The following is a 26,183-nucleotide window of genomic DNA, read 5'->3' on the forward strand; positions in this document are numbered from 1 at the left end:
GCATGGATTTTGCTTTCCGTGCGCATGTTCTTCAACCCAGGAAGTTTTCAACGTGAAGTTCATCTGTATGGAAATAACCCGCGTGTGAGTTTAACACGTGTTTTCTTCAAGGATTCACAAACTCAATAGAATTGTAAATAGTTTGAAAAGTTTGAAAGAAAAAGAAAGAATATATAAAGACAATCTAACTGGACAACCAGTGCATTTTGGAAAAGAGACAAAGAACAAAGCTTTCCAGATTTGCCCAAAGTAAGAAGTTGCTGTCAATTTCAAGAGTCTCAAGTAAGAGAGATTTTCAGCTTCTTTACAAGCTTCTCTAAGAAATTTCAAGAGAAGAGCCAGGTATGATTCTTAATTATTAGTTAAGGATTTAAAGTCTTCCCATTCCTAAGGTTAAGTACGTAAATAAAGGAATTGTATCTGCTTTTCTTATAACCTCTGTAGGTTCAGCTCTGGTTAGCCTTGACGCAGTCTGCCTGGTGTTGTTTTGTTATCCGCTTCCTCCTCTCCCTTTGGGGTGTAGTTTACAGAGCTGAATTGAAATCTAGTTCTGGGAATTACATTTCAGGGGGATTGTCGGGGGTTCAGCAGCTTCCGCGGACACAGGACCTCTCAGCCTGACACCGCATTTGGTGATCTCCTTGACATGGTACTCCAGATAGATGCACATAGAACGGAACAAAAGGAGAGAAAAGAACAAATGTTCCTCCATCACTACCGGATATCCCTACTGCAGTAGTCCCCACCCCAGAACCCATGCAGATAGGAGCAGTTAGGGGACCACTAATCCTGGTTCAGCGGGAATATCGCCATAGCCACAATCGGTGTATGTACTGTGGATCCTCCGAACATCATCTTCCTGAATGTAATAAACAACCAAAGAAGAAGGCGGGAAACGCAAGATCCCGACAGTAGATGAGTCTATACGTCGGGAAAGCTAGCTCTGGACTCCCGTGTCCACAACCATACAGCATTCTTTCACCTCCCTGTTACCTTCTCGGTAGCTTCCGGTCTCCCTTTTCCCGCTTCTGCCGTTAATGACTCAGGAGCTACTGGGAACTATATTGACCACCACTTTGCCACAGTCTCAGGAATTTAACTGATTTCCAAGCCTCAGCCTGAATCCGTTAGTGCAGTTGACGGCTCTGCACTTGTGTCAGGGCTCGTTAACCAACAGACCGTTCCCTTTAACCATGTGTACCGCAGAGGGATACTAGGAAGACCGTTTTTGATGTTATCAAGGCGCCGGCTTACAGAGTCATCCTGTTTATTCCTTGGCTCCGTCGGCACAATCCCATTATTGATTGGGCCTTGGGTCTGATTCAATTTGCTTCTGCTGTTTGCAACAGCATGTGTCTCACTACCCTGGGGGTCGCCTGTGGGGTACCCTGCCAAGCCCTGTCCACTTTGTAATCTTGCATAGGGGCAGTCATGACTGTACCAGTCGCGTCTATTCCATCAGAATATTCCAAGTTCTTGGACTTCAACAAGGGTATGGCTGAGTCCTTAGCACCTCACCGGGTCTATGACTGCCCCATAGACCTCATCCCTGGGGCAAAAATACCCTCAGGCCGTGTTTATTCCTTGTCCTTGAAAGAGGACCAGGTATTGAAGGAATATCTGGACAAGGCCATTGCTATGGGGTTCATACGGCCCTCCAAATCACTGGCAGCTTCTCTGCTCTTTTTTGTGCCAAAGAAAGAAGGAGACTTACGTCCTTGCATAGATTACCGGGCATTGAATGAAGTGACTAAAGAACCAGTACCCCTACCCTTAATCTCAGTTCTCATCGACCGGTTGGGTAGCTTGCGTGTATTCACCAAATTGGATCTGCATGGTGCTTACAACCTAGTTTGGATTCGAAGCAGCGATGAATGCGGCCTTTAAGACCTCTTTTGGTCTCTATGAATACTTGGTCATGCCGTTTGGTCTTTGCAACGCTCCCGCCACCTTTCAGGCGTTTATGAACGATGTCTGCACGATATACAAGAACAATACGTCGTGGTTTACCTAGACAACATTCTCATTTACTCGGCTTCCATGTCTGAACACGTACAACATGTCTCCAACGTCCTACAATGGCTTAGGGACAATCACTTGTTCGTGAAGGCACAAAAATGCCTGTTCCATGCCACAGAGGTGGAATTTCTGGGGTTTGACCTTACTGATCGGGGAATCAGAATGAGCTCCTTAAAGTGAAGGCCGTTATGTGGCCCCTCCTTAAGACTGTTAAGGCCTTACAGTTCTTCTTAGGATTTTCTAATTTCTTTTGCTCTTGCACTTTTCATATGCTCTTTTTCTGCCATTTCAGCTCCACTCAAGGCGCTGACCAGCTCTAGAACCCTGTTTGTCTGGAGTGCTGCAGCCCAGTCAGCTTTTGATCAGCTAATGGAGGCCTTTACTTTGGCTCTGGTTTTGCAGCATCACAATCCGGATTGTCCCTTTTTCGTGGAAGCGGATGCCTCTGGCTAAGCAGTTGGAGCGGTACTTTTCCCAACCTTGTCCGCAAATGTGGATGGTACACCCCATTGCATTCTATTCCCGGAAGCTCTCCAGTTATGAGAGGAACTACTCCATCACCGAAAGGGAATTACTGGCCGTCAAGGACTCATTCATGGAATGGAGGCACCATCTCCTGGGGGCCAGACAAACTGTCACTGTATACTCAGACCATAGGAGCCTTCTGGCCTTCCAAGTCCATGAAATGCCTCACTGCCCGTCAAGCCCGGTGGATTTTGTTCTTTTCCCAGTTTCAATTCATCATCACATACCGTCCTGCCCGGCTACATGTCCCTGCAGATGCCTTATCTAGGGAAGCTTTGAGTGAACATCAGGAACACAGGACACCTGTTTCTCTCCTATCAGATAACGTTGTTTGCGGGTGTACGGTCCAGCCCTCACTACGTTCCCTCTTAGAGGAATGGGTTGTCTCGAACCCATCAGAGGTGGCCTCACTTAACCTAGATATATTGGGGGTTTGCCTTTCATTCAGGGTTGTGTGTTTGTGCCTCCTGGTCAAGCACGATTACATGCATTACAGTGGGCAGATGATTCGGTTGTCGCGGTTCATCCCGGACACCAAAGAACACTCAAATCACTCCGACGCTGGTCTCAGTGGCCCTCAATGTAGCGTGATGTTATGGACTATCTAGCCTTGTGTGCCAGCTGTGCCCAATGCAAGTCATCCATGTCTAAACCTATGGGGTTGTTGCAACCGCTCCCTGTTCACTATAACCCTTGGCAGATGGTCTCAATGGATTTTGTAATTGAGTTACCAGTAGTCAAGGGACTTGACACTATCCTGGTGGTCAGACTACTTCACTAAGTACGCCGTCTTCATCCCTTGCTCCGGAGTACCATCGGGTCCGTGCTTTGGCCGATCTCTTCCTGATGCATGTGTTCAGACATTTTGGTTTACCATCCATCATTGTGACTGATAGGGGAACTCTGTTCACGTCACGATTCTATGTGCGTGATATGGACCAATCACATTGTGACATCTGTCTTCACCTCCTGCATGCCCAGGTGAGAGCCAAGAAGTACGCAGACGCACATCTTTCTCCACCCCCTACGTATCAATCTGGAATGATGGTTTGGATGTCCACTCGAAACCTGAAAATACCTGGAAGGAGACCTCTTGTGCCTAAGTTTGTGGGTCCTTACAGAGTCGAATCTGTTGTGAATCCGGCTGCAGTTCGGCTGGCCTTACCTACCTCTTGGGAGCGTGCACCCGGTCTTCCACGTCTCCTTGCTGAAACGCTGTCCTGTGGGTACTCTGTTGCCCCGCCGCCCGGCTCCTGTCATGGTGGACGGGGAGAAGGAATTTGAGGTGTCAGCTATCCTGGACGTCAAACTATCTAGGAGCAAACTCTTCTATCTGGTGGATTGGAAGGGCTACGGTGCTGAAGACTGCACCTGGGAACCGTTAGCACATATAGACTCTCCTGTCCTGCTGCAGGCCTTCCACACTGCCAGGGGATTGCCGTGGCCTTTGCGAGCGGATACTGTTCCAGATGGGGCCCCGCGGTCTCTGGCCACACAATCTGCTCGTATCTACCTGGCCAGGAGGCTGGCGTCTCCTTTCCTGCAACGCTGGCAGTTGCCCTGGAGATGTGGCGTTCCAGTCTCCAGGTTACGGGCTCTTTATGCTGGTCACATGGCGAATCAGCTGATACCAGCAGGTCGGTGCTAGCTCCGCCTGACGCCAAGACCACAGAAGTGTTCCTCTCTGTGTAACGATGTTTCTAATTAGCGTTACCTTACTCATTTCAATTCATTAACGAACTCTGGGCCACGGAACGTCCTTTCGACCTGCTTAAGCTTGCTCCCTTGGCCTTGTTTGAACCGGACCCGGCTCCTGACCCGGACCGCCCACGGACTCCTACCGCTTAAATGTCTTCTGTGCTTTGCCTGCTTCACCAGAGCTTCGGTTTTCCAGCAGTCGCTCCCATAAGTGCGCGCCCTTGTCCCTGTCTTTTTCTCCTGGGGATTTATTCCCCACCTGCTCCCGCCGTACCGACCGCTCCCTGCTCTCCGTCTTCACCATTCCACCTGGCTTCCATAACGGGTATACAGAGTAACCAGGTAAGCCCTTTATGCCACATTGACTTATATGGGTAACCAGCGTTGCTCAACTCCTATTATATGATCCTGCTGTTCTAAGCTATTGGGAATTTGAGAATCAACTTTAGCAAACTAAAGTGTCTTTTGGGAACAGTCCAGTATTGAAGACCAACCCTCTTATCCGTACTCCAGTGACTTTTGGGAACATTATATGCTTGGATTTCCACTTGTGCATTCCTGGACGCCATCCTGCTCAGTGCACCACCAGGGCTCTCGCTGTGTCCCGCGTGCCACCCAGGGAGTTTATCCATCTTAACCTTCCCATTTTTTGTTTTTTCCTGTCGTTAATTCCTTACCTCATTCCTAAGTGTTTTTCTCCACTCATAGGGTAAGCTATTACATAAGAAAAAACTTTGCCCATTTGATCTATAATATTGGGGATAACAGATATTTTCCCTTTTTCCCTGTTAGATTGGTTATCCCTTGTCCACTATCCCACGCTGTCATTAACATCCACTCCAGGGGGGTTTTCAGGTAGATTCCCTACCATTGGGAGTACTATATACAGGAACCTTTTTTCCGCTGTATTAATCAGTGTCTTTGTTTTCCTTTGCAGCCCTGGTGTAGCGGTGTGGGTGTACTTGCACTTTTGGGTAATCAACTCCTCTGTCTGTTTTCTCAGTAAAGCAGAGGGGTATATTGCATTAAAGAGATCCTCAAGTTGAGGAGGCCTCGTCTGGGTGCTTCCTATTTGGGAGGTCACGTCAGCTTGGGCTGAACTTTGTTCCGGAGCAGCTCCCTCTCATCTGCGGGTTTGAGGACCGAGCAACGCCCCGGCCTGTTCAGCTTGGCGGTGAGTAGCAATATCGGAATGATAGTTCCTATGGATTATGTATATTTCACATTAGACAAAAGTAAAGAAAATATCAATTACCTAGAACCATGTGTTTACACATTGAAGAAGGGAAAATGCAGACCAAAACCTAAAGGAACAAAACCAAGGTAAATGTGACCTTGCACGCTGATCGCTCACATCTCAGAAGCACTATTGACAATCTACCAATTGGCGAATTCGCAAGGAGAAATTGTGGCAGCGAGACAAAATACATTGAAGAATGTGAACTCAGAATAGGTTCCGAGACACAGGATACTCTGATATGATTATGTATAAAGCCAGAGTAAAGGTCACATCCAGAAACAGAACAGAACTGCTGAAACCAAGAGACGGGACCAATGAACCTAAGACAAACCCAGTCAGACAGATAACCATATCATTAGGAAAATCTACGAGAGAAACTGGTATATACTGATGCTAGATTCGGATCTAAAAACTTCAACACTGAAAGACCCAGCATTGTCTACACTAAGGCGCCTACCCTGGGAATGAAACTCAGCCCCAGCTTCATGACTAATAATAGACAGGGGGCAGGGAGGCAAACAAGTTGTGTAACAGGAAAATCAATAACTGTATTCTACAAATGTTCCAATAGTAATATGTGTCGTTATGCTTTGAACAACATACACTTGCATACCACTAATTATGGCAAAGTTATCAAAATAAATGAATCCATTAATTGTAGGACGACATATGTAATTTGCATTATTGTATGCATCTGCAATAAACTTCATGTAGGGAGCACCGTACTAGAAGTCAGAACCAGAATAAGGGAACATCTTTACAGCCTAACCACAACCGAACGAACAACAGCACTGGCTGAACATTGGTTGAAGGAACATCAATCAGAGAAAAAAGAATGTAAAATTCTTCGGAATGCGGCACATTAAATTTGATCCAAGACTGGGAGACTGAGAAAAAACTCTCTGCCAAGAGGAAGCTAAGATCATCTGCAACCTAAGAACCATCAAGGAAGGGCTCACCGCAGATAATGAGATGCATTATTTCTTACGAGAACATATAAAATGTCTTTTCTTACATAGAGTAAGGTCTATATGTTAATTAAAACGATCACAACACAAGAAATATGTATATACTCAGGCAATCTACAAATGATAACTACAATATGTATGTCTGTACAACCTAAAAAAAGGAAGTAGTATGGGACGAGCACAACATACAAAATGGCACACAATAACTGGATATTCTGCTGATAAACAAACCAAGGGAAAACGATACCTTGCCACATAAAAACGGCCCGTATACTTGGAAACCCTCAAAGATATCTCACCAGACGGTTACACGATTAGTAAGCAATGTGATGACCATCACAATCTATCGGCACCGCACCAGAACCTGTTTGAATTTGGGACAGACTGGGCACCCGACATGAGGACCTCATCAGACTATATTCCGCATACAGGGACACCCCTGAATCCATCATGACTCCATGGCAATGGCCCTAATTTATATGTAAAACAGTCTTCTGCTGAAAAATTACAAACTGCTAATACAAGAAACGAATAATATTGGGATACAAATGCATGCCACTGATGTTGGATAAAGCTTTCTAAATGCTAACTATGATTAACCAGGGTTGCCAACATAGGGTACCAACCACATACTGGATATTGATATAACTAAATAAATGTTTTGCACAATGCTACTAACCCACAATTACCTGCGACTCTAAACAGGTCCTTTACTTATTTTTTGTTTCTAATGTTGCCTATTTTACACTGCCTTGCCAAGGCAAAGCCCATAACAGGTTGAAACATTAGCATGTGCCATCATCTGGTTAATTGTGGCGCCAACAGATTCTTGCACAATCTAGGATTGTACTAAAATGATCCTACAGATCCTTTCATCTAATCTTTAATAAACACTTTGTTTTATATATCGATCTGTGACTATGCTTCTTGGCCATGGAGCAGAACCATACCAAACTAGGCAGTTGTAGCTTCTTATAATGGAGTGAGTTTGAGGGACATCCTGACCAGGTTGTGGAGGCGAGTAAATGGAACAATCACTGGGCACAATACATAAGTGAACATACATAGATTAAGGACAACGAACTTTCAACATTTCTAAGTGAAGGTAGGCGGTATGTCCTGCTGTGCTTGGGATGTGACCATGATGTGTGAAGTGCTAAAGTGGAGGCAGAGGAAGTGAGCGACAGAGGCAGGTTAGGAAAAGGAAAAATGTTATCTTACAGGCAGATGAGAGGTAGATTACGAGGGTAACTCTGAGGCGGGGAGGTAGGCTTTAAGTTTAACCACAAGGGTAGTCGAGGAGGCAGAATGGATATTACGAGAAGGCTTGCAGAGTTGGATAGAGAAGGATAAATACAAAGGTGCCATACCGTGGATAGATTTGTAAACCAGGAGAGGACATTTACATCTGGCCCTGCTTTGCACCCTCAGCCATCCAGCCTGTTGATGGTGCAAAGGTCGTAGGTGTGAAGTGAGTGAGTTCAAAGAGAGTCCTGGTAGGGAAGTTCATGATTTTGTCGAGAGGACAGAAAGCATAGTTGGGAGACCAAAGAGGATGCTGGCATGGGAGTCCAGTTTAGAGATTCTTGCTGATATGGATTCGGACAAACTTCTATTGATGGAAAACCCGGTGAAGATGTACAACAAAATGAACATTGTAAATTGGGGAAAAATATACAGATAATGTCATTGTATAAACTACAAAAGGGAGCTAACCACACACCTGAGGAGATATAAGGAGATATAGTCACCAGTCATTTGATTCACAGGGCTGAAATATCGTTAGATGTATATGCGCTTTCATCTGAACTTAATAGCCTTCCTAAAAAGGTGGGGTCCCAGAAGAGGGATCCCTTGGCAAGAAAACAAATTGTCAGCTCTGTAAAAAGCCAGGGGAGGGAGAAACGCTAAAACATTGGTTGATGGCTAAGCGCAACACTAAAGCAGAGGAAAATGTGATTGTGGAAGTTTGTTAGGATATTATAGGATTTAAACAGTGACTTCATGTGGGCTAGGCTCTTGTATGGATGCTCTCTCAATGACCATTGCTCTAGTCAATATTTTAATAGTGATACACAAAACGTTGGGTGAACATGTTTTTCTCGATTAGTCCACCATAATGAAGTAGGGAATGAAGAGATTTATCAGACAGGTGGAAAATGTAACCTTGTGGGTTAGAAAGGGAGGCCACAGGGACGCAAACACTGTAAGGAGAGGTCTCCCACCTGGCGCCACCTTATCAAAGATACTGCATTGCAAACCCCACTGGGGAGAGGGTAAACCTGTGGTGTGGCCCAAGGAATGTTCCAGGATTCTGTGAAGCACTCGTAGAGATGGATGCCCTTGGATATTGAGGGATAAACAGCAAATTTCTGCAGCTGCCGGCCGATAGCCATTTTGGAAGCCAGGCCTGGGAAAGCAACAGAGGATCGCACTGGCCCCCCGCATCCCACTGGTAATAGAGTATTTTGAATTTTATTGCGGAGCTAGTCTCAATTCATTACAACATCTTTTCAGCCGAGGGTGAATTCTTTCGGCACACCCGTATCTGCTTTCATCTGGTGACACGATGCACAGAGGGCAGCGAAGGAGGCGGCTACCCGAGGTTTAAAGGTGTTTGGCATCAGAAAAGTCCAGAGCTGACTGGAACAAGCCGTAAATTGGACTCAATCTAAGGAGGGTGCAGAGGGGGAGAAAGCATGAGGGACATCGTGGACAGTGGCAACGCGCCCTACAACTGGTGGCAAATTTGAATAAGGCTGAATCCGAAGGCAAAGGCAGATTGGGTCAGTGGGAAGAAGCGCCCCTGGCAGCAGGAAAAGGGAAGGAGATCATTGGACACAGTTTGGTTGTGGTGCATGTGAAGGGGCATTGGTGGGCTCTAATTGAGAGAGAGATGGTGATCTCAGCTTTGTGGAACTTCCAGGAGCAGCGAATCATAGGAATAAGGAATACAGGTGCACCTCGGTGGACTACACTGCAATTGGGACAAGAAGGATATTAGGATATCGCATACAACATTCACAGATGTCTACGAACAAGCCTACAGAAAAGGAAGGGACCACTACTTCCAAAGTGGCAAAAAAACATCATTTTGGACAACTGGACACGCGGTAACTAAAGAAGTGTTTCAACAATGCTTCGAAGAGTTCAGTGATCAGATGACAGAAACCCTACAGTCACAATTGAGTCTGATTAGATAAGAGCTGGCTCAATCCTTGCACGAGGTGAAAGTGGACATTATTGATACCACAGAAAATGCCATTCAAGAGCTGGCTGAGGACACACGCAAAATAGATGCTTTAACTGACCAACTTGCAATAGCTACACAAAACCAAGAGATTCAGACTGAAGATCCCGAAAATCGCTCGAGGAAAATTAACATTAGGATAAAAGGGCTCCCCATAGGTGTGGATGACTGAGACCTAAAAGACAAGATGCAACAGGTTTTTGCCAATTTGATGCAGCTGGAGGAGGAGGGAGAGGTGCCCCTGGATCGTACCGAGTGGGCCCAGGTGCCAGACCTCACGATGTGGACAAAATGAGGCGATTTTACAAGCAGCTACAAAGGCAAGTCCCATCAAAGTGAATGCCGTTGAAATACAACTAGATCAAGACCTAGCGCAATCTACATTGGTGAAGCAGAGAATGATGGGGCCGGTGGTCAAAGCTGTCGCAGGCTCAAGTACGATACAGATGGACGTTCCCATTTGGATTGTTGTTTTCCAGGGAAGGACGTCAGCAGTGCATTACCTCCTGCGAAGAAGGACTTAAGATTAGGAAAACTGCAGAAGATGGAGGTGAACAACAAGACTCAAGGCCGCCAAGAGAGACAGTAAAGATTAAACAATACGAATGGAGGAAAGTACAAGAGCTACCACCGAAGAAGATGGTTCCGAGTGGTCCTGGCAAACAATGGACAAACCCACTTGCCTGTGAGGGCAAATATGTACATTGTGGCCCAGGTCGTGAGGGAGGGGGTGTGACCTGGAACAACCTGGGCAATGGTAGAGTAATTACCTATGGCGTGGTAGAAAGGTGGAGGGGTGGTGCCGTGGTAGGTGAGAAGTGATCCTGGTGCTTGGAATTAGGGGAGGCTATGGGTCCTAGTAGACCCGCACAAGTTATCTCCGGGTATTTGGTGAGACCTAACCCCCCTCCTGACTTGTTACAAGGGTGACACTGAATGTAAGGGGTTTAAACTTCCTGGTCAAAACATGTAAGGTAGAAGATTTCTTAAGGTGGGGAAGACCGGACATTGTGACCTTCCAAGAGACACACACACGTAAGAGCAATAGCCACAAATTAAGCATCAAGGGGTACCCCCATATGGTGCAATCAAACAACAGGGGGAAGACGGGAGGGGTTTTATAGCTTTTAAGGGATTGGTAGGGCTGCAAATAAGTGCGAGAGAGGTGGGCAGATATATCTTTGCCCGTATCCAGTGGGGGAGCTTACGGTACACGATAGCCACCCTATACACACCTTATATGGGGCAAGACTGATTCATGCAGGCAGTGTTGACCAAACTTGACAAATGTGCAGTGGAACAAATTATGATAACAGGATTTCAATGTAGCATGGGTGGTAGACAGGAGTGCAACAGCAAATCTTACTCACAGGGGCCCCAGGCAGAAACTACAAGCATGTATGACCCGATCAGCCATGGTAGACACTTGGAAAGAAACTCGTAGGGGAACCAAAGGATACACGTTCTATTCTCATGTCCATCGCTCATTTTCACGGATCGATTATATATGGGTGCCAGCTACTTTATTGGGGCATGTATGAAAAATTGACCTGTTAGACTCAATCAAAAAGTGGCTAGTAGAGCACAATCCCCTTTTAAATTCCAGGATAGGTCGGATTAATGTTATTAAAATGATAGTGCTCCCAAGGGTACTGTACTATTGCCAAGCTTTACCATTGGCAGTCCCTCAGAAAGTCTTTAAGATTCTAAAGAAGATGGTAGGGAGTTTTATATGAAAGGGAAAAAAACCTAGGGTGGCTTGAAAAGTACTGTCAACGCCAACAACGAGGGGTGGGATGGGGGCTCCAAATTATTTCAAAACGTATTATCAAGCAGCCCAGTTACGGATAATACGGGAGTGGTTTGAGGGAATCAAGAGAAGATATGGCTGCGGATGGTAGTAGGCAGGCCACTAGAAGCAGTGTTATGGTGTTGGAAGGCTGACAGACCGGCGAACATGTATCAGAGTAAAATTACGGATATGATAGGGGACGTATGAAATGCGGTGGTATGACAGGTGGGCATTACTACGTTTCCTTCCCCGTTTATGCCTCTTTCATAATCCTGAGTTTATACCGGGGGTAGAGCAGGGTGCCTTTAGCGATGGGAAGAGGCTGGCTGTCAGGCGATGGGAAATGTGGTGGCAGGCCAGGCGAACAGGACATTCCAACAATGTAAACAGATATTTGTTATACATGAAGAGGAAAGGTTTAGATATACACAATTGAGATCTTGGCTACTGGCATCAGGAAATAAACAATTGGCAATGAGGGATCTCACCCCCTTTGAAAGTTATCTGACCACAAATTCGGGAGACCGCCATATGGTAGGAGCACTATATGGGCCGTTCATGGCTGCCCCATTTCATTTGCACTGGGGATATATGAAGGCGTGGGAAAATATCTTAAGCAACTCTATATCGGAGGAGGTGTGGCAGGGGATTCCAAAACCTATGAGAGCACCCCAGATTGCCACTATGGTTCAGAGTGGGTGACATTTGTTGTACAAGGTGTGAGAAACCTGAAGGTGTCTCACCCGCTAGTCCCCGGGGATCTGTCATCCAGGTGGCCAGGACGCAGCCATCACTTTTGGATACACTTCCTGAGGGTGGACCAGTGCAGGAGGATCACCTGGATGAGTGGTCTTCGGAGAGTGGCAGTGGGGCACTGGATGGGGAGACGCTGTATCCCCTTCCCTGTAACACCTTTTCCCCATCCTACCAGGAGGATAACTAGGAACTCAACCCCCTACCCCCTTTTCCAATCATGAACACTTTATCATGGACAGTTCACAGTGAGCGACAACGGACTAACACCAGAGCTGTATACCTGACATGTCCCAATACAATGGTCAGGCAATTACTGATCATTACACACACCCGACTTCCATCACACTGATAAAAGGCAGAGCACGAAAGCACACCCGGAGCGATGAAAAGCACACAAGAAAACATCAGTTCCAAGATGGCAGTTTAACACAAGGAGAAAGACTGCAAGACCAGAGAGGGTTGCAGGGAGGGAAGTGCCCTTGACCGCTAAAGACCGTTACTTTCACGAACCTTGGAAAGTAAGAAGCGGACGACCGGGAACTAGGGCTGAACAAACCTATACAGTGCATCAAGTTATCCAAGCCTCTCCTAGGTCAATAACCCAGGCAGGGAGGTGCGATTGCCGCAGTGGTACTGTCCATGGCACCAACAACAAAGCAGCACCAGTAAAGACAGCACAGTCGGTGAGTCAGAGAGACCGTTACCAAACCAGTTTGTGTTCGAACTAAGGTCGCAAGCGGCAACATTGTATAAGGAAATCCTAAGAGGACAGTGTGTGAAACGCATGTGATGAGCGACGCAAATATAATTGGAAACCAAAGGAGTGAATGAACTTTGTGAGGCCAAGTGAGATACCATGTACAGAGTGATCCGGCGCCACGTGGGTTTTCATTTGATGGTCTCTTCTGTAAGGTATCCAACTGAATGGCAACTGTATTGTAAAACAGAGGGTTTGTATCAAAGTGGTCCTGCAACGGGTCAAGCTAAATCCCGTCCCGATAAACATAGGTGAACTACAATCGGTCTGAGCCCAGCTGAGGGAAAGTATTTGGAAATGGGGAAGGATCTGTGCATGGCTGAGGGGGATCCGGGGTGAACCGGGAGTCACCCGAGAAAACAAACTATTCTTTGAACTTTGTAAAAAGTAGGACCTGAGCCCGGAAGAGGGGGATCCACAGTAACTATCATAAAATAACAGGGATCTAAGCCCGGCTGAGGGGAATTTGGGGTGAAGCACCAGAGTTGAATATATGTGACGAAAAGAACTGTATCTTAATTTTTGTACATCATGCCATCTGAATCAAGAGACTTTGATGAAAAAAGAGACTTGGGCACAGAAGACCCTGATGCTGGAAATAGAACCATATCCTCGTGTCTTAGAAGCCAAAGTGTGTGCTTGGCTCGAGTGAACCGGCTCGCCCCGTGCTGAAAACGTGGGGAAGGGAGGCCAACAGCCTGAACATCCTGACATATGATTTTGTGAACACTTTCTTTTTCATGAACATTCCCCCACACTATTTGTAAATTAGCGGTAAGGAGTGGCAATCGTTTATTTTAGTATAGGCCTTTTTATTTTAACAAGACATCACTAGGACTCTCGGGAGGCTAGCTCAGGGGCAACGCGCTTGCCTTGGAAGCAAGACAACACGAAGCACCACAGGTTCGATTCCAAGGGCCGCGCTTAATGGTCTCTGGGTTTTAGGTATTATCATGCTTACTTTATCATAGATGCCCAGAAAAATATACAATGCCACAGTAAGGACTGGCTGTACCCAAATGCCAGTCTAGCCAGGTAATTACACTTATCATGGTTGCTTTATCAGAGATGTACAGTATAAAATGTCAAGCCACAGTAAGAAAGAGCTAGTCTAGCTGCTGGTAAATGCTAGTTTAGACATGTAATCACATTTGTGATGCCCACTTAATTATAGATGCCCAGAAACATATGCCAGGAAGCAGTAAGAAATGGCTAGACTGACTGCACCCAATTGTCAGTTTAGACAGGTATACACTTCTCATGCTACTTTACTATAGATGCCCTGTAAAAATGTCATGCCACATTTAGAAATGACTAGACTAGCTGTACCAAAATGAGAGTATAGCCACTAATAACACATATCATGCCTGCTTTATCATGGATGCCCATTTCGTGATGGTGCCCCCCCTCCTGCGCCACCTTCTTGACATGTCCCACTTCTCCCTTCCACTCTCCTCCTCCAACCCTCAAAACCAGCTCCTTGGCCCAGAACTACCTCCACGTACCTCTTCTGCGACCCAGTACTTATGTATGTGGCAAAGTGCATCATAGGGAAGTACTGGGACTAGGAAGAGTAGGACTAGGAGTAATGAAGAGTATAGGTTAGTAATCTTGCCATTGGACACAATCACACACATTCACATGCTCATTTACATTTGCACCCATCCGCCATTCACTCACACACCCTGCCGCCCATACATCATGCACTCACTGTCAGGGTCTTACGGGGAAGATTCTCCAGGAAGGGGAAGGTGGTGCATAGAGTTGGAGGTTGCTTTGCTTATTTGTGAAATGTCTTGAATGAGTGTTAGTGTTTTTGTGTGACAATAAATGTGTCCTTAACGGGGGCCTCATCAGGAGACAGGAATTGTCCCATTCCAAGATGGTGGAGCGTTCCCTTGAAGCGGATTGTTGTTGGGCTTGGACAGGCAGCTTGGAATGTTAGACAAGATTCTAAACTGCCTTTCATTCAGAACATGATCAGAGCAGGCAACAGAAAACTTGAACAGGAACCCAAGAGCTAAGTGTATTTAGATAGTGTTTCCTAAATGATTTCAATGTGAGTAAATAACTTCTGTGAAATAGTTAAATATCTGTTGCCACTGTAAATATTTAATTAGGCGTTTGTTTGTGTGCATTTAATTTTGGGGAAGCAGCTGAATTTTGGAAGATTACTCGTGCATGATCTGCTTTCAGCTGTGAAGATTGTATACGTTGCTGAAGCGCAGAGGTTGGGGACTTCAGAGTAAAGGACATCTGTGCACGTTATGCGCAGTGACATAGTGACGAAGTTCTATGTCAACAAGCGGAGCGTGAAAACTGATATAAACCTTGGCGATAGAAAGTAGCATTGAGGCGCGGCGGCGCAATAGAAGTAATCAGAACTATAAATAGTCTGAGTAACAAATAAATTGAAGGCACCACGGCGCTATAAAAGTAATCGGAATAATAAAGAATCAAAATAATACATAATCTAGTAACTTAGAAACAGACTGGTGGCGTAGCTACGCCAGGAAAGTAAACAAGAGGCAATTAAGTTTAAAGTCAGCAGAAAACTACACTGAGACGCGACTGCGTTAAACAAAATTATGACACAGACTATTAGATCAACAGTGTAATTAATTGAGAAGTTAACTTAAGGGTTTTCTACTACAGAAACTATAGCCCTTAGGAAAAAATTGTCTGCCTAGTTAATACATTTAGGAATTAAGGTAGAAACCTGTATATAAATATTTAAATTCCAAAAAGCAGTTAGTAGGAGTTATGAGAATTTCAAGAAGATCCAGAAATAACCTGCAATAAAACCAATAAATCAAGGAAGTAAATGAATATAAAGTTAAGTAAAGAAACACTTCCTGTCAGTCTCTTCTAGTAAGATTTAGCAAGGCATCAGTGATTCCTTCTGGCAATAAAGACAAGGTATATTCCATACAGTCATGTTAAAAGAAGATTGAAGGAGGAGTCAGAAGGTGCCTTCTAGCTCAGAGGAGGCAGACAGGTAATCCAAGATAATAAAGGTTTAACTGAGTTGTCATGAGCGCAGAAGGTGAGGAAACAACATTAATGCTATGCATTTGGTTTTTAAGGTCCGCAGCTCATGATTGGAAGAAGTGAAAAGAACGTCTAGAGTGAAATCCTGTCATTTGTTATTTTGTCCTCTCCCCCAACCCCTCTCCGAAGTCATGGTCTCAGCAGTAGTCACTAAAACTTGTGAAGTCCACAACCTTGATGGGGTTAGTGGGGTTCCTCTTCAGCCTCTGTGGGACCGAAGCTGGGCCCCCCCCTCCCCCCGCCCCGCACCACCCCAACACACACACTTTCATGCATGCAGGCACACACATTTACAAAAAAAGCATTTTCTTACCTTTTCAGAATCCGCTGCTTCTGCGAGGAACTCTTCTGAAGGCAGGCCTCTCTGGCTCCCATGCGCCACGCATGCAAGGAACCAGCTCTGGTTCCTATCATGCGCAGGGGAGCAGGAACCTGCCATGTCCTTTACGGGGAGGAGGGACAGTGGGGTTTCTTTTTGATGTCATTCCAACATCAAAAATTAATTATTTCCGTTACAGAAAAACCATGAAGTAAATATTTTCTTTTTGAAGTCAGAGTGACTTCCAAAAGAAATTAATTTAAAGAGGGCTCTTCTGAGATCTCTTTACTTTTGGTTTCTTTCTGCCTCTGCAACCATTAACCATGAGCCGCAAGGCAGAGCCGGGAGTTGCACAGGAGTTGCCAGGGGCTGCAGTTGCGGCCCCTGGTGACACCCAATTGACATCCCTAACTGCACCACACTGCAAGGCAACTGGCACAGGGAACAGGTTGCCTTTGAGGAACCAACCCTAAGTGGCTTATGGTTTCTCAGGGCAAGTTAGTGATATGCATCCATGGTGAAGCGTTATATGAGGATTTATCAGGGTAAAATCTGGTATGTGAAAGTCAAAACCACTCTGCTTCACACCAGAAGTGTAGAATAGGACTTTGGTCCCTCACAATGTGGGGAATTCTACAATATAGTCTGTTATTGCCCTCATTACAAGCAATCGAGTTTGGGACACCTCTGGGGTACTAACAGGGTTTTAGCTCGTCCTAGCAGGTTCTACCAGTCTTCAATATCAGGACACAAAGTTAAAGATCCTGAGCAAAACATTGGTGGCTTTAAGGCTACTAGCAACCCAGTTTTAATTACACAATTAAAGAAGTTTGGTTGCAGTATGAACATGATATCTGTTCAAGAACAATTACTCTTCACTGAAAATGAAGGGCCCCTTTTTTATTTACGTTGCAGTAGAAGTGGCAGCCAGAGAGCGAGCCGGTGTTGCAACCTCATCAGTTACTGCAGCATTAGAAACAGCTAGGTGGTGCGTTCAGTTCCTTCAAGTGGCTCGGAACTCCGAACGAATACCAACTATTGTCCAAGAATCAAATCAACATGGGTGGTTGCAGTGCATCTCCCAGGTGCTAATTCCTGTTAACACTTTACCAGTCTCAAATGAAGGGTTAGCTAGATTCCCAATTGAGGATTTTGAGAAAGTCCTGTTATTAAGCAGAAGCTGTAGCAATGGTTCCAAATTAATCAATCTTACTCCATTGGACTCGAGGTAGAAGGCACAACAGTGTTACACGCTGAAAAGATTTTATTTAATGTTTTATATGCCAGGACATTCCTTAGTTACAGCCCCTTTCAAAGGAGGATGATGAGCTGCCAAACAGCAGGTGAATCCTGTTTTTGGAGGTGAAGGCCCAACCATGGGCACATTTCTTAGACACTTTCAAAGGAGAACCAGTGGCAAACAATTAATAATGCTCAATCGGCAGGAGCAGAGCATGATACCGTTTCTCTCCATCAAAACCACCAAAAGTGATTGGCAAAAATCAAGATACACAATGGAAAAGCATAAAATGTGTGTGGCAATGTGAAAATACAGTACAGCAAGGGGATTCCTTTTACTGATTTGCCCACAAAAAGTACCATATACACATGTTTGAGCAGAATCATCAGATTGCAGTTACATACCATGCGTGTTGAGGACTGTGAAGCGTTTCTTGACCGTGGCCCCTGTTCGGACAAAAAAAAGACAATGAATCAACTTTAGTCCCAAAAAGCACACATCAGATTTGTGAATCACAGAATTAGGCCATAGGTATTGGAGGGCACAGAATCATCAAAAGCAAGCAAACGTGTAAGCAGTGGGTCAAGAGAAGCCGTGGCCCTGAGGAAAATGTTCACACAAAGCAGCAGAAACCATTAGCAGCTCCAGCAATGACCATATGCTGGGCTGGTGATGTAGAAACATCTGAATGTGCTGGCATTTAATGTCGTAATATGTACAGATATATTGCTTTAGAGCCCTATATAAGCCAATGTGCAGCCTTTCAATCATTGCTAAACAAATTACCAACCAAAAGAGTGGCAGCTAAATTATAAATTACTCACCGTAGTGACTAACGTACTCCTAGTCCATAGTCCCCTTTCCTCCATACTGTATGGGCGTCCCTTCCAACGGAGGCGGAACCTTTTTCACCAGAAAAAACCTTCCCCTTTAAATTTAGAGACGTGCGGGGGAGCGGCCCAGGGAGCATACGCGGCCCCGATTCCGCCCTCCGGCGCCACACCTCAGTCCCCATTGACACGTCGACAATAGATTTAACATTGCCTAATTACACCAGTATTTTTAGGGGGGGGGGGAGGTTGGTGGGACGTATGGAGGAAAGGGGACTATGGACTAAGAGTATGTTAGTCACTACGGTGAGCAATTTATAATTACTCTTACGTCCTGTCCCCGTTCCTCCATACTGTATGGGCAATTACAACTGAATGTAGCCCCAGGGTGGAGAGGAGACCCCCCTTAAGCAAATAGGTTCCCGAGAACAGCCTGTCCGAAGGCCGCATCAGATCTAGAGCCGGCATCCAAACAGTAATGCTTACAGAAAGCCGAGGGAGAGGCCCAAGTGTCCATCCTGCTTATGACTTGCCAAGGGACATGTCGCTGGAATGCGATGGCCGTTGCCTTGGCCCCGACTGTGTGTGCATGCATGTTGGCCGGAAGCGGCTTGTGCTGGCCCTCATATGCCTTTTTGTTGACAGAGACCATCCTGCGGGATATGAAAGCCTTAGAGGTCCGATAGCCTGGTCTTGAGCCTCTGAAAGTGACGAACAGGGCGTCCGATTTGCAGAAGCCCTTAGTTCTGTCCAAGTAGAATTTCAGGGCACGCTTGACATCCAGGCAGTACAGCACTCGGTTTCTGTCCTTCTGATCAGGAAAAAACGTATAAAGGACTATTTCCTCGTTCAAGTGGAAAGCAGACGGAACCTTGGGCAGAAATGCCGGGTGCGTCCGCATGACTACTCTATCATTGTGAAAAGTGGTATATGGTTCTGAGGCGACCAGCGCCTGGATCTCGCTGACTCTATGAGCCAAGGTAAGGCCGACTAGTAAGGTATGTGCGGCAGGTGTCCACCTACACGCCAGAATGAGCGAGGTGCGCCGAGAAGGAGAGCACTTTGTCCAAAGTGCAAGCCAAGAGGTCGATACCCTGCCCAGTGGCAGAATCTAGTCCATTTGCTTTTGTACTGCGCCCTGGTGGCTTTGCTCATGGCGCCCTGTATGATCTCCAGATTGGCCTGTGAGAGGCTAAGTTGCAGACACATTACCTGCTCAGATACCACCCTGTGAGGGCTAGTTTCCATAGGGTAGGGTGGATTACTCTACCCCCCCTGCTGTGCCAGAAGATGTGCTGTGCCTGTCGGAAGGTGAACCGGGGGTACCTCCGACAGGCGGAGCAGCTCCAAAAAGCATGGCCTGGCCAGCCACCATGGAACTATCAGAAAAATGAGGAGTTGGCGAGACTCCTTGATTTTGCAGATTACCCTGTGGATCAGGAGAGTGGGTGGAAAGGTGTAGGCTTTCATGCCGGTCCACTGGAGGTGAAATGCGTCTCCCAGAGAGCCAATGCCCTGACCTTGCCAGAATGCCAACTGGGGACATTTCTTGTTGTGGCAGGTGGCAAAGAGATCCACGTGGGGGTGACCCCACATGTTGAAGATCTCCTGAATAACAAGGTTGTTTAGCTGCCACTTGTAATTGTCCGCTCCCAGCCTGCTGAGCCTGTCCGCTTCCAGGTTGGATTCCCCCAGGAGGCAGACTGCCATGAGGTAAATGTCGTTTTCCAGGGCCTACTCCCACATGCTGACCGCCAGTCTGGAGGGGATCTGGTGCCTCCCTGGTTGTTGACTAGTACCTGCTGGTCGAGTTGTCCATCTGGATGAGGACAACCTTGGCCCTGAGAAGCAGTAGGAATGCTCTGAGCGCTAGCCAGATGGCGTTCAGCTCCAACCAGTTGATGTGGTATTTCTGTTCCTGTCGAGTCCAGGTGCTGTGGACCGAGAGGCCATCCAGGGTGGCTCCCCAGCCCTCGAGCGAGGAGTCTGGTGATGGTGGCCTGCGGTGAGGGCAGCAGAAAGGGCTTGCCCGTCCGTAGGTTGTAGTCCCTGGACCACCATGTTGGGTCCGGGTGGAGAGATGGAGGGATGTTGATCATCTCGGATTGAGAGCTCCGTTCCTGCGAAGTGCAGCCAAATCCTCCTCATACTTAGTCTTGTGTGCGGCACGGCTAATAGGACCGCTGCGAGAAGACCCAGGAGATGTTGGTACCACCATGCCAGGGTCACTTCTCTGCCGAGGAAGGGGGCAGTGGCCCACTTGATGACTGAGATTGTGTCCTCTGACGGGAAGACCTTCTCGGAGCACGTGTCCTAGATGAGGCCCAGGAAAGTCAGAATCTGCGTGGGCTGTAGTTGTGACTTCTTGAAATTGAGCGAGAAGCCCAGATCGTGAAGTGTGTTCATAAGGGCATGGGAAGAGTGGTGAACCACCTCCGGAGACATAGCCCTGACGAGCCAGTCATCGAGGTATGGGTAGATGTGGAGACCCTGCGCTCTGAGAAGGGCCGCCACGGCATTCATGAGTCTGGTAAAGACCCTGGGGGTCAAGTTGAAGCCAAAAGGAAGGACCTTGTATTGAAAATGGTATCCCATGATTCTGAACCATAGGAAAGAATGATGGGGCTGCCAAATCGGGATGTGTAGGTACGCATCCTTTAGATCCAGGGAGCACATCCAGTTTCCCTTGTCCAATGTCTCCACTATAAAAGCTGGAGTAAGCATCTTGAATTTTTGCAGGCCTAAGGAGAGGTTGAGGGTGGAAAGATCCAGCAAAAAACTCAGGCCCGCCTGGTTCTTCTTCTGAATGGCGAAAATCCCAGAGTAAAAGCCAAAGCCTCGCAAGGAGCTAGGATTGTCTCAACTGACTGGCTCTCTACGAGCGACCGGATCTCCGGCAAAAGAGTTGCTGTCCCAACCTGTGGGAGTGGAGGGGAGGAGGGAGGAGAGGCTGGGATAGGAAGGTGGTACCCAGTGGTTACTATGGATAGGATCCAAGGGTCCGTGAAATTCTGACGCCAGAAATGTGCATAGGCAAGCCTGCCCCCCCACTGGAAACATGTGGACCTGGAGGGGCGTGTCATGCCTTCTTTCCCTCAAAGGCTGACGCTGAGGAGGGGAACTGGAAAACGCCCTTACCCTCACTCCCCCTTTTTGTTGCTTGCGCCGGCTCTGTCACGGAGAGCGGTCCGGCTGCCTGGATCTGCGTTCCTGGAAGCTGCGGGACCCGCCATATGTACGACCCCTTTCCGAGCGCTGCTAAGATTGGGTGTACAATTTGGGCATGGTTTTTGTAAGGATGGATAAAGACTTTGCCATTTGTGAGCTGTTTTTCTTTTTGTCCAGCTCCTCGCCCATAGAGGAGTGGAAGAGGTCCTCCCACCGCCGCCCAAAGGGTAGATCTAGAATGCGCTCCTGGACATCCGGGTTGAACTTTGTTGCCCAGAGCCAGGCTGTTCTTCTCATGTCCGTGGCAATACAGATGGCACGGCCTGAGGTATCAATATGAGCCACTGTGGATTCCATGACGTCATGCGCCACCAACTTGGCTTCAGCCAGCCTCGCCTTAAAGCGTGATTGGCCCTGGGTGGGGAGTTCCAAGAGGAAGTCCCCAATTTCCCACCATAATCTCTGGTTGGCGGCAGCCAGCATGGCATCGGCGTTGGCTTGACGTAGATGTAAAGAGGTGTTGGACTAGAGTTTCTTGCCATATGCCTCCAAGATCTGCTCCTCCTTGCCTAGCAGCGCTGCAGAGGAAGAGGCCGAGGACGATTGGGGCTTGGAGTATAGGGATGCCGCAGCGATCACCGAAGAGCGTGGCTGAGGATGGGCCGAAAGGAAGAGTGTATCCCCCTCCACCTGCCTGTACTTGCCGTCCAGGCATCGATTGACCGGCTGGGCCGAGTGGGGTTTGAGCCAGCCCTTCTTGGCCAGGGAGACTACATCGGTCTGCATAGGAATCCCCGATTTGGCACAGGGGCGTCGCGTGAGGACTTCAGCCAGAACCCCCTCTGCGGCTGCTCGGCCTCGGGTTGGGGGAGGCCCAGGTTCTCCGCCAGACCAGCAAGATGTTCGTGGAAGGCCATGGCTGAGGATGGCGTGTCCGGATCCCCCTCCTCATCCGTATCCAGTGGATCTGGAGGATCCTGTGGAGGAGGAGTAGTCGTCACCGGAGGCTGGGGTACAGAGCCCGCGTTCAGAGGCTGAGGAGGCGGCAGAGGCTGCGGAGCTGGCTCTGGAGCCAGAGGAGGCGGCTGCACCGGGGCCTGGGGGCCCGATGGAGGCGTCTGTGATGCCGCTAGCATAGCAGGAATGACTTCCCTGATGGCGTCTTTGATGATAACCCCCCATCTGAGGTGACTTCATGAGGCCCAGGAACTTCTCGAAGAGCACCTCCTCAATGGCCAAAGAGGTGGCAGGGGTGCTGACGGGGTAGTGGGGAGCTGCTGAAGCCGCTGTGTTCCTGGTCCATATGGGCACCAAGGAAAGCTGCCCTGCGCAACTGAGGGTTAGACTGTAGGCCACGTACCTGGTTGGGGCCAGTCCCACCTTGACCCTCGTTCTTCACCGAATTCCTGGAATGGCATCGGGCTGGTGCCGCTTTCTGGCGCGGCAGCCATTTTGTCGAGCTGCCTGCGACGTGGTGTTCAGCCTGCTGGGCCCGGCCTTGGTCAAGACTCTTGCGTGTGGATCACCAGGCCTACCCTGCTCCTCGGGCCTGGGCCCGGTAGGTGTGACACCCTCAGCCCGGGGGTCGGTAGAGCTGCGTTTAGGCGCCCCCTCGGATGTATTGCCGGTATTAGGGCATAGCCCCTCGGCCATAGTGCCGGTAAAAGGGCAGAGCCCCTTGGGTATCTTTTCCTGTCCCTCAACACTGCACCCGGTAAGTTCAGAGGATCCCTCGACCCAAAGGCCGGTAGCTGAAGCGCCTCAGTGCACGTGCCGGTAGAAGGACCTGACCAGTCCCACCCGCGCACGGGAGAGTCCCTGGGAAGGAGTCTCCCTTGCGGGGTGTGATGGAGAATATCGGCCCTACCTTGGGCCTGGTTCGATGCTTCACAAAGTTCTTGAGATTGTATGGAGGCGACCTCTGAAAGAGCTCCCTCCACATGGCTAGTCTGTTCTTCAGTGATTTTGAGTACAGCGAGTCACATGCCGAACATGATTGCCAACTGTGGTCTGGGCCAAGGCAACGTAGGCAGATGGCATGGGGTTCTGAAGTTGGGAAGAGCCCATTGCAGGATGGACACCTGCTGAACCCTGTAGAAGTCGACATGCCCCAGGGAGGAGCGTGACGCCTGAGGACCGAGTACCTGAATGATAGATAAGACAAAAAAGACAAAGAGAAGAAGTATGCGCGCATGGAATTACATGGCCGAAGCCAAACCCAAGAGCGCTGGTGAATTTGGCCCGTTCCCGTCGACGCAGAAAAGGGGACTGGTGTGTGGAGCTGGAGGGCAGAGTCAGGGCAGCGCATGCTCCCTGGGCCACTCCCCCGCGTGCCTCTAAATTTAAAGAGGAAGAAGGTTTTTTCTGGTGAAAAAGGTTCTGTCTCCCGTCCCTCGGAAGGGACGCCCATACAGTATGGAGGAAAGGGGACAGGACGTAAGAGTACTGGTTTAACTAACAAACAGAATACCCCAATTTCTAATCACTACTTCACCACACTGCGTGATCCTCAGAAAAGAACTATCTACTTTTGCCTAACTTCCTTTGTTGGCCAAAGCTGTGAACAACTAGGAAAAAACACGATTAAGAACCACCAGTGTACTGGTGAGAAATAAACTATTGTAATCAATTTGCAATGTTGTTCTATAAAAGCTCATTCACTCACAAAGACGGTGAAAGTGATTGCTTCATAGATGCCACTATTGTCCATTCCATGTGGGAGATTCTAACAGCTCTGGTTTTAACTTTACATTCGGGGGCTTCTAGTCCTGGATTTTTCCCCATCATAAATGCAGGACTACCAGGACTGGACCAGCGTCCCCAAATGGAATGGATAATTATGGCATGTACTTGGCTTATAATACCCTGAGTGAAGGGCCCAAGCGAAAAAAAAAAAGATGGCGTCAAATTACCATGTACCAGGAGTGCAATTCCTATGACTAGCAGTGACCCATAAGGTCAAGATATTGTATTTATATTTCATGATTGTGGCTGGTCCATCACAAGCACCATTAGAAATACACCTAAGGCACGCAGTAGTCCCATTTCACACTAGGTTAGCTAGGGGCATAGCTATGTGGTGCCTGTGCTCTTTCATCTTCACTTAGCTTCACCATATTGGTGTAGAACCTAGCACCAAATTCTAATCTTAATCTGGCTTTTGGTAAATTAGGTGATCGCAACCATGTGAACGGTCTCCAATAGTTGTGTTAAATTCTGAGGATTCCCTCCACCAAGAGAATTTTAAAGACCATGAAAATAATTAAGGATTCCCTCCACCATACATAGTGTTTATGAACCCGATTAAGCTTGAGGTGCAGTAGCCACTTGTTATGTCATACCATCCACGCTGATGATTGAGAAGCGGTTCTCGAGCGATATCCTGTTGCCTGTTTGGACATAAACACAGTACATATTTAAAAAGACGGCGCTCACTTCATCGGTTCCTGGAGTCAACTGAGGAAACCTGAAACGCCCATAAGCCAATGGTCGAACATAACACACTAGACCACCAATGGTAACCCGCCCCCCTCACAGTGCAACCATAGCAACACATCTCAGTTTCTGAAATGAATTGCTGTAGGATCAGACATCACAATGGTTATGCCAAGTAATAAAATCGTTGGTAAACTTGTATAATGGATCAGGCAGAATGGCAGCTTTATGGATTGCGGGTAGAGGGCAGGAAGGCACTACTCAATGCTTAAAACAGGCAGAATGTTACCTGAGAAACTGATGTTCATAGCTAAGCACTTAGCATCCCACAATTACATTTGGCAGGACCATGTTAAGACTGTCATGTTCTCAGAGCAGCTTTTAAATCATGGCTTAGTATAGACAGAGGAAATGAGCATTGGCAAAGTCAATGGGTTTGAATTTTTCCTTTTAAGGGTGCATGTTGTGTAGTGCACAGATTGACGTATTTGTGGAAAGTCAATGGATGTGTTACTACTAATCTTGTGCTTCAATGGTCTTTTGGGTCTATTTGTAGGGTTTTATTATTGGGGGAGTGTATAAAAGGCTGCAACTGTGTTAAGTGTAGGAAGAGTAACATATGTCCAGGAGGTCACATTACATCATGGCCTTGGGCTCTGCTCATTTGCCAGATATTGACACATTTTACCCACACTAGGAATTCACACCATATGTTATTTATTTCAATCATGTGGCCAGTGTTGCTTTACCGTGCTCAGACGTTTGGGGAGTTGGTGGAGATGGCACTGAATTGAAGGTGATACAAGTATTTCACAGCTAAGCTCAATTTCACACTGGGAGTTCAAGTGGTTTAGTTTTCCAGAATGTCATAAGACAGTCACAAAATAGTGGATGGTCCAGATCACAGTTTTGGATGGAGTGTTGGAACAAGCTCTTCTTCAGGGTTTCCAACTAACTTACTTTTTCAAATGATGGATAGGTTCATAACAGGGTCCCACGTTCTGTTATTTTACACTAACACGCTTCCACCAAATAGTAGGTATTAACATGGTAAATATAAGTAGTCTGAAAAGGTAGACCATATAGCTTCACGCCATAATCCCTTCATTTGCAAGGTAATGCCAACATATGTCCA

At 47.3% G+C, this 26,183-nt stretch overlaps 1 protein-coding gene across 6 annotated transcripts in view; it reads right to left on the minus strand.

Annotated features, from left to right (window-relative positions):
* The window catches only part of SEC16A (SEC16 homolog A, endoplasmic reticulum export factor), a 1,467,667-nt gene that overhangs the window by 361,059 nt on the left and 1,080,425 nt on the right, over positions 1-26,183 (minus strand). For 5 of the 6 annotated variants that reach the window (XR_011268503.1, XM_069609588.1, XM_069609584.1 and 2 more), the window contains exons 22-23: positions 24,955-25,002; positions 18,020-18,061 (exon numbers count right to left, since the gene is read on the minus strand). Coding sequence is in view for 5 of the 6 variants with exons in the window: in XM_069609588.1 (XP_069465689.1) it covers positions 18,020-18,061; positions 24,955-25,002 (90 nt within the window). In the remaining variant the exon portion in view is untranslated. The remainder of the gene's footprint in view (positions 1-18,019; positions 18,062-24,954; positions 25,003-26,183) is intronic. The other variant, XM_069609587.1, reaches the window with a different exon arrangement.

This window comes from Ambystoma mexicanum, chromosome 8, assembly GCF_040938575.1.
Source record: "Ambystoma mexicanum isolate Mex_15411 chromosome 8, UKY_AmexF1_1, whole genome shotgun sequence".
Lineage (NCBI taxonomy): Eukaryota > Metazoa > Chordata > Amphibia > Caudata > Ambystomatidae > Ambystoma > Ambystoma mexicanum.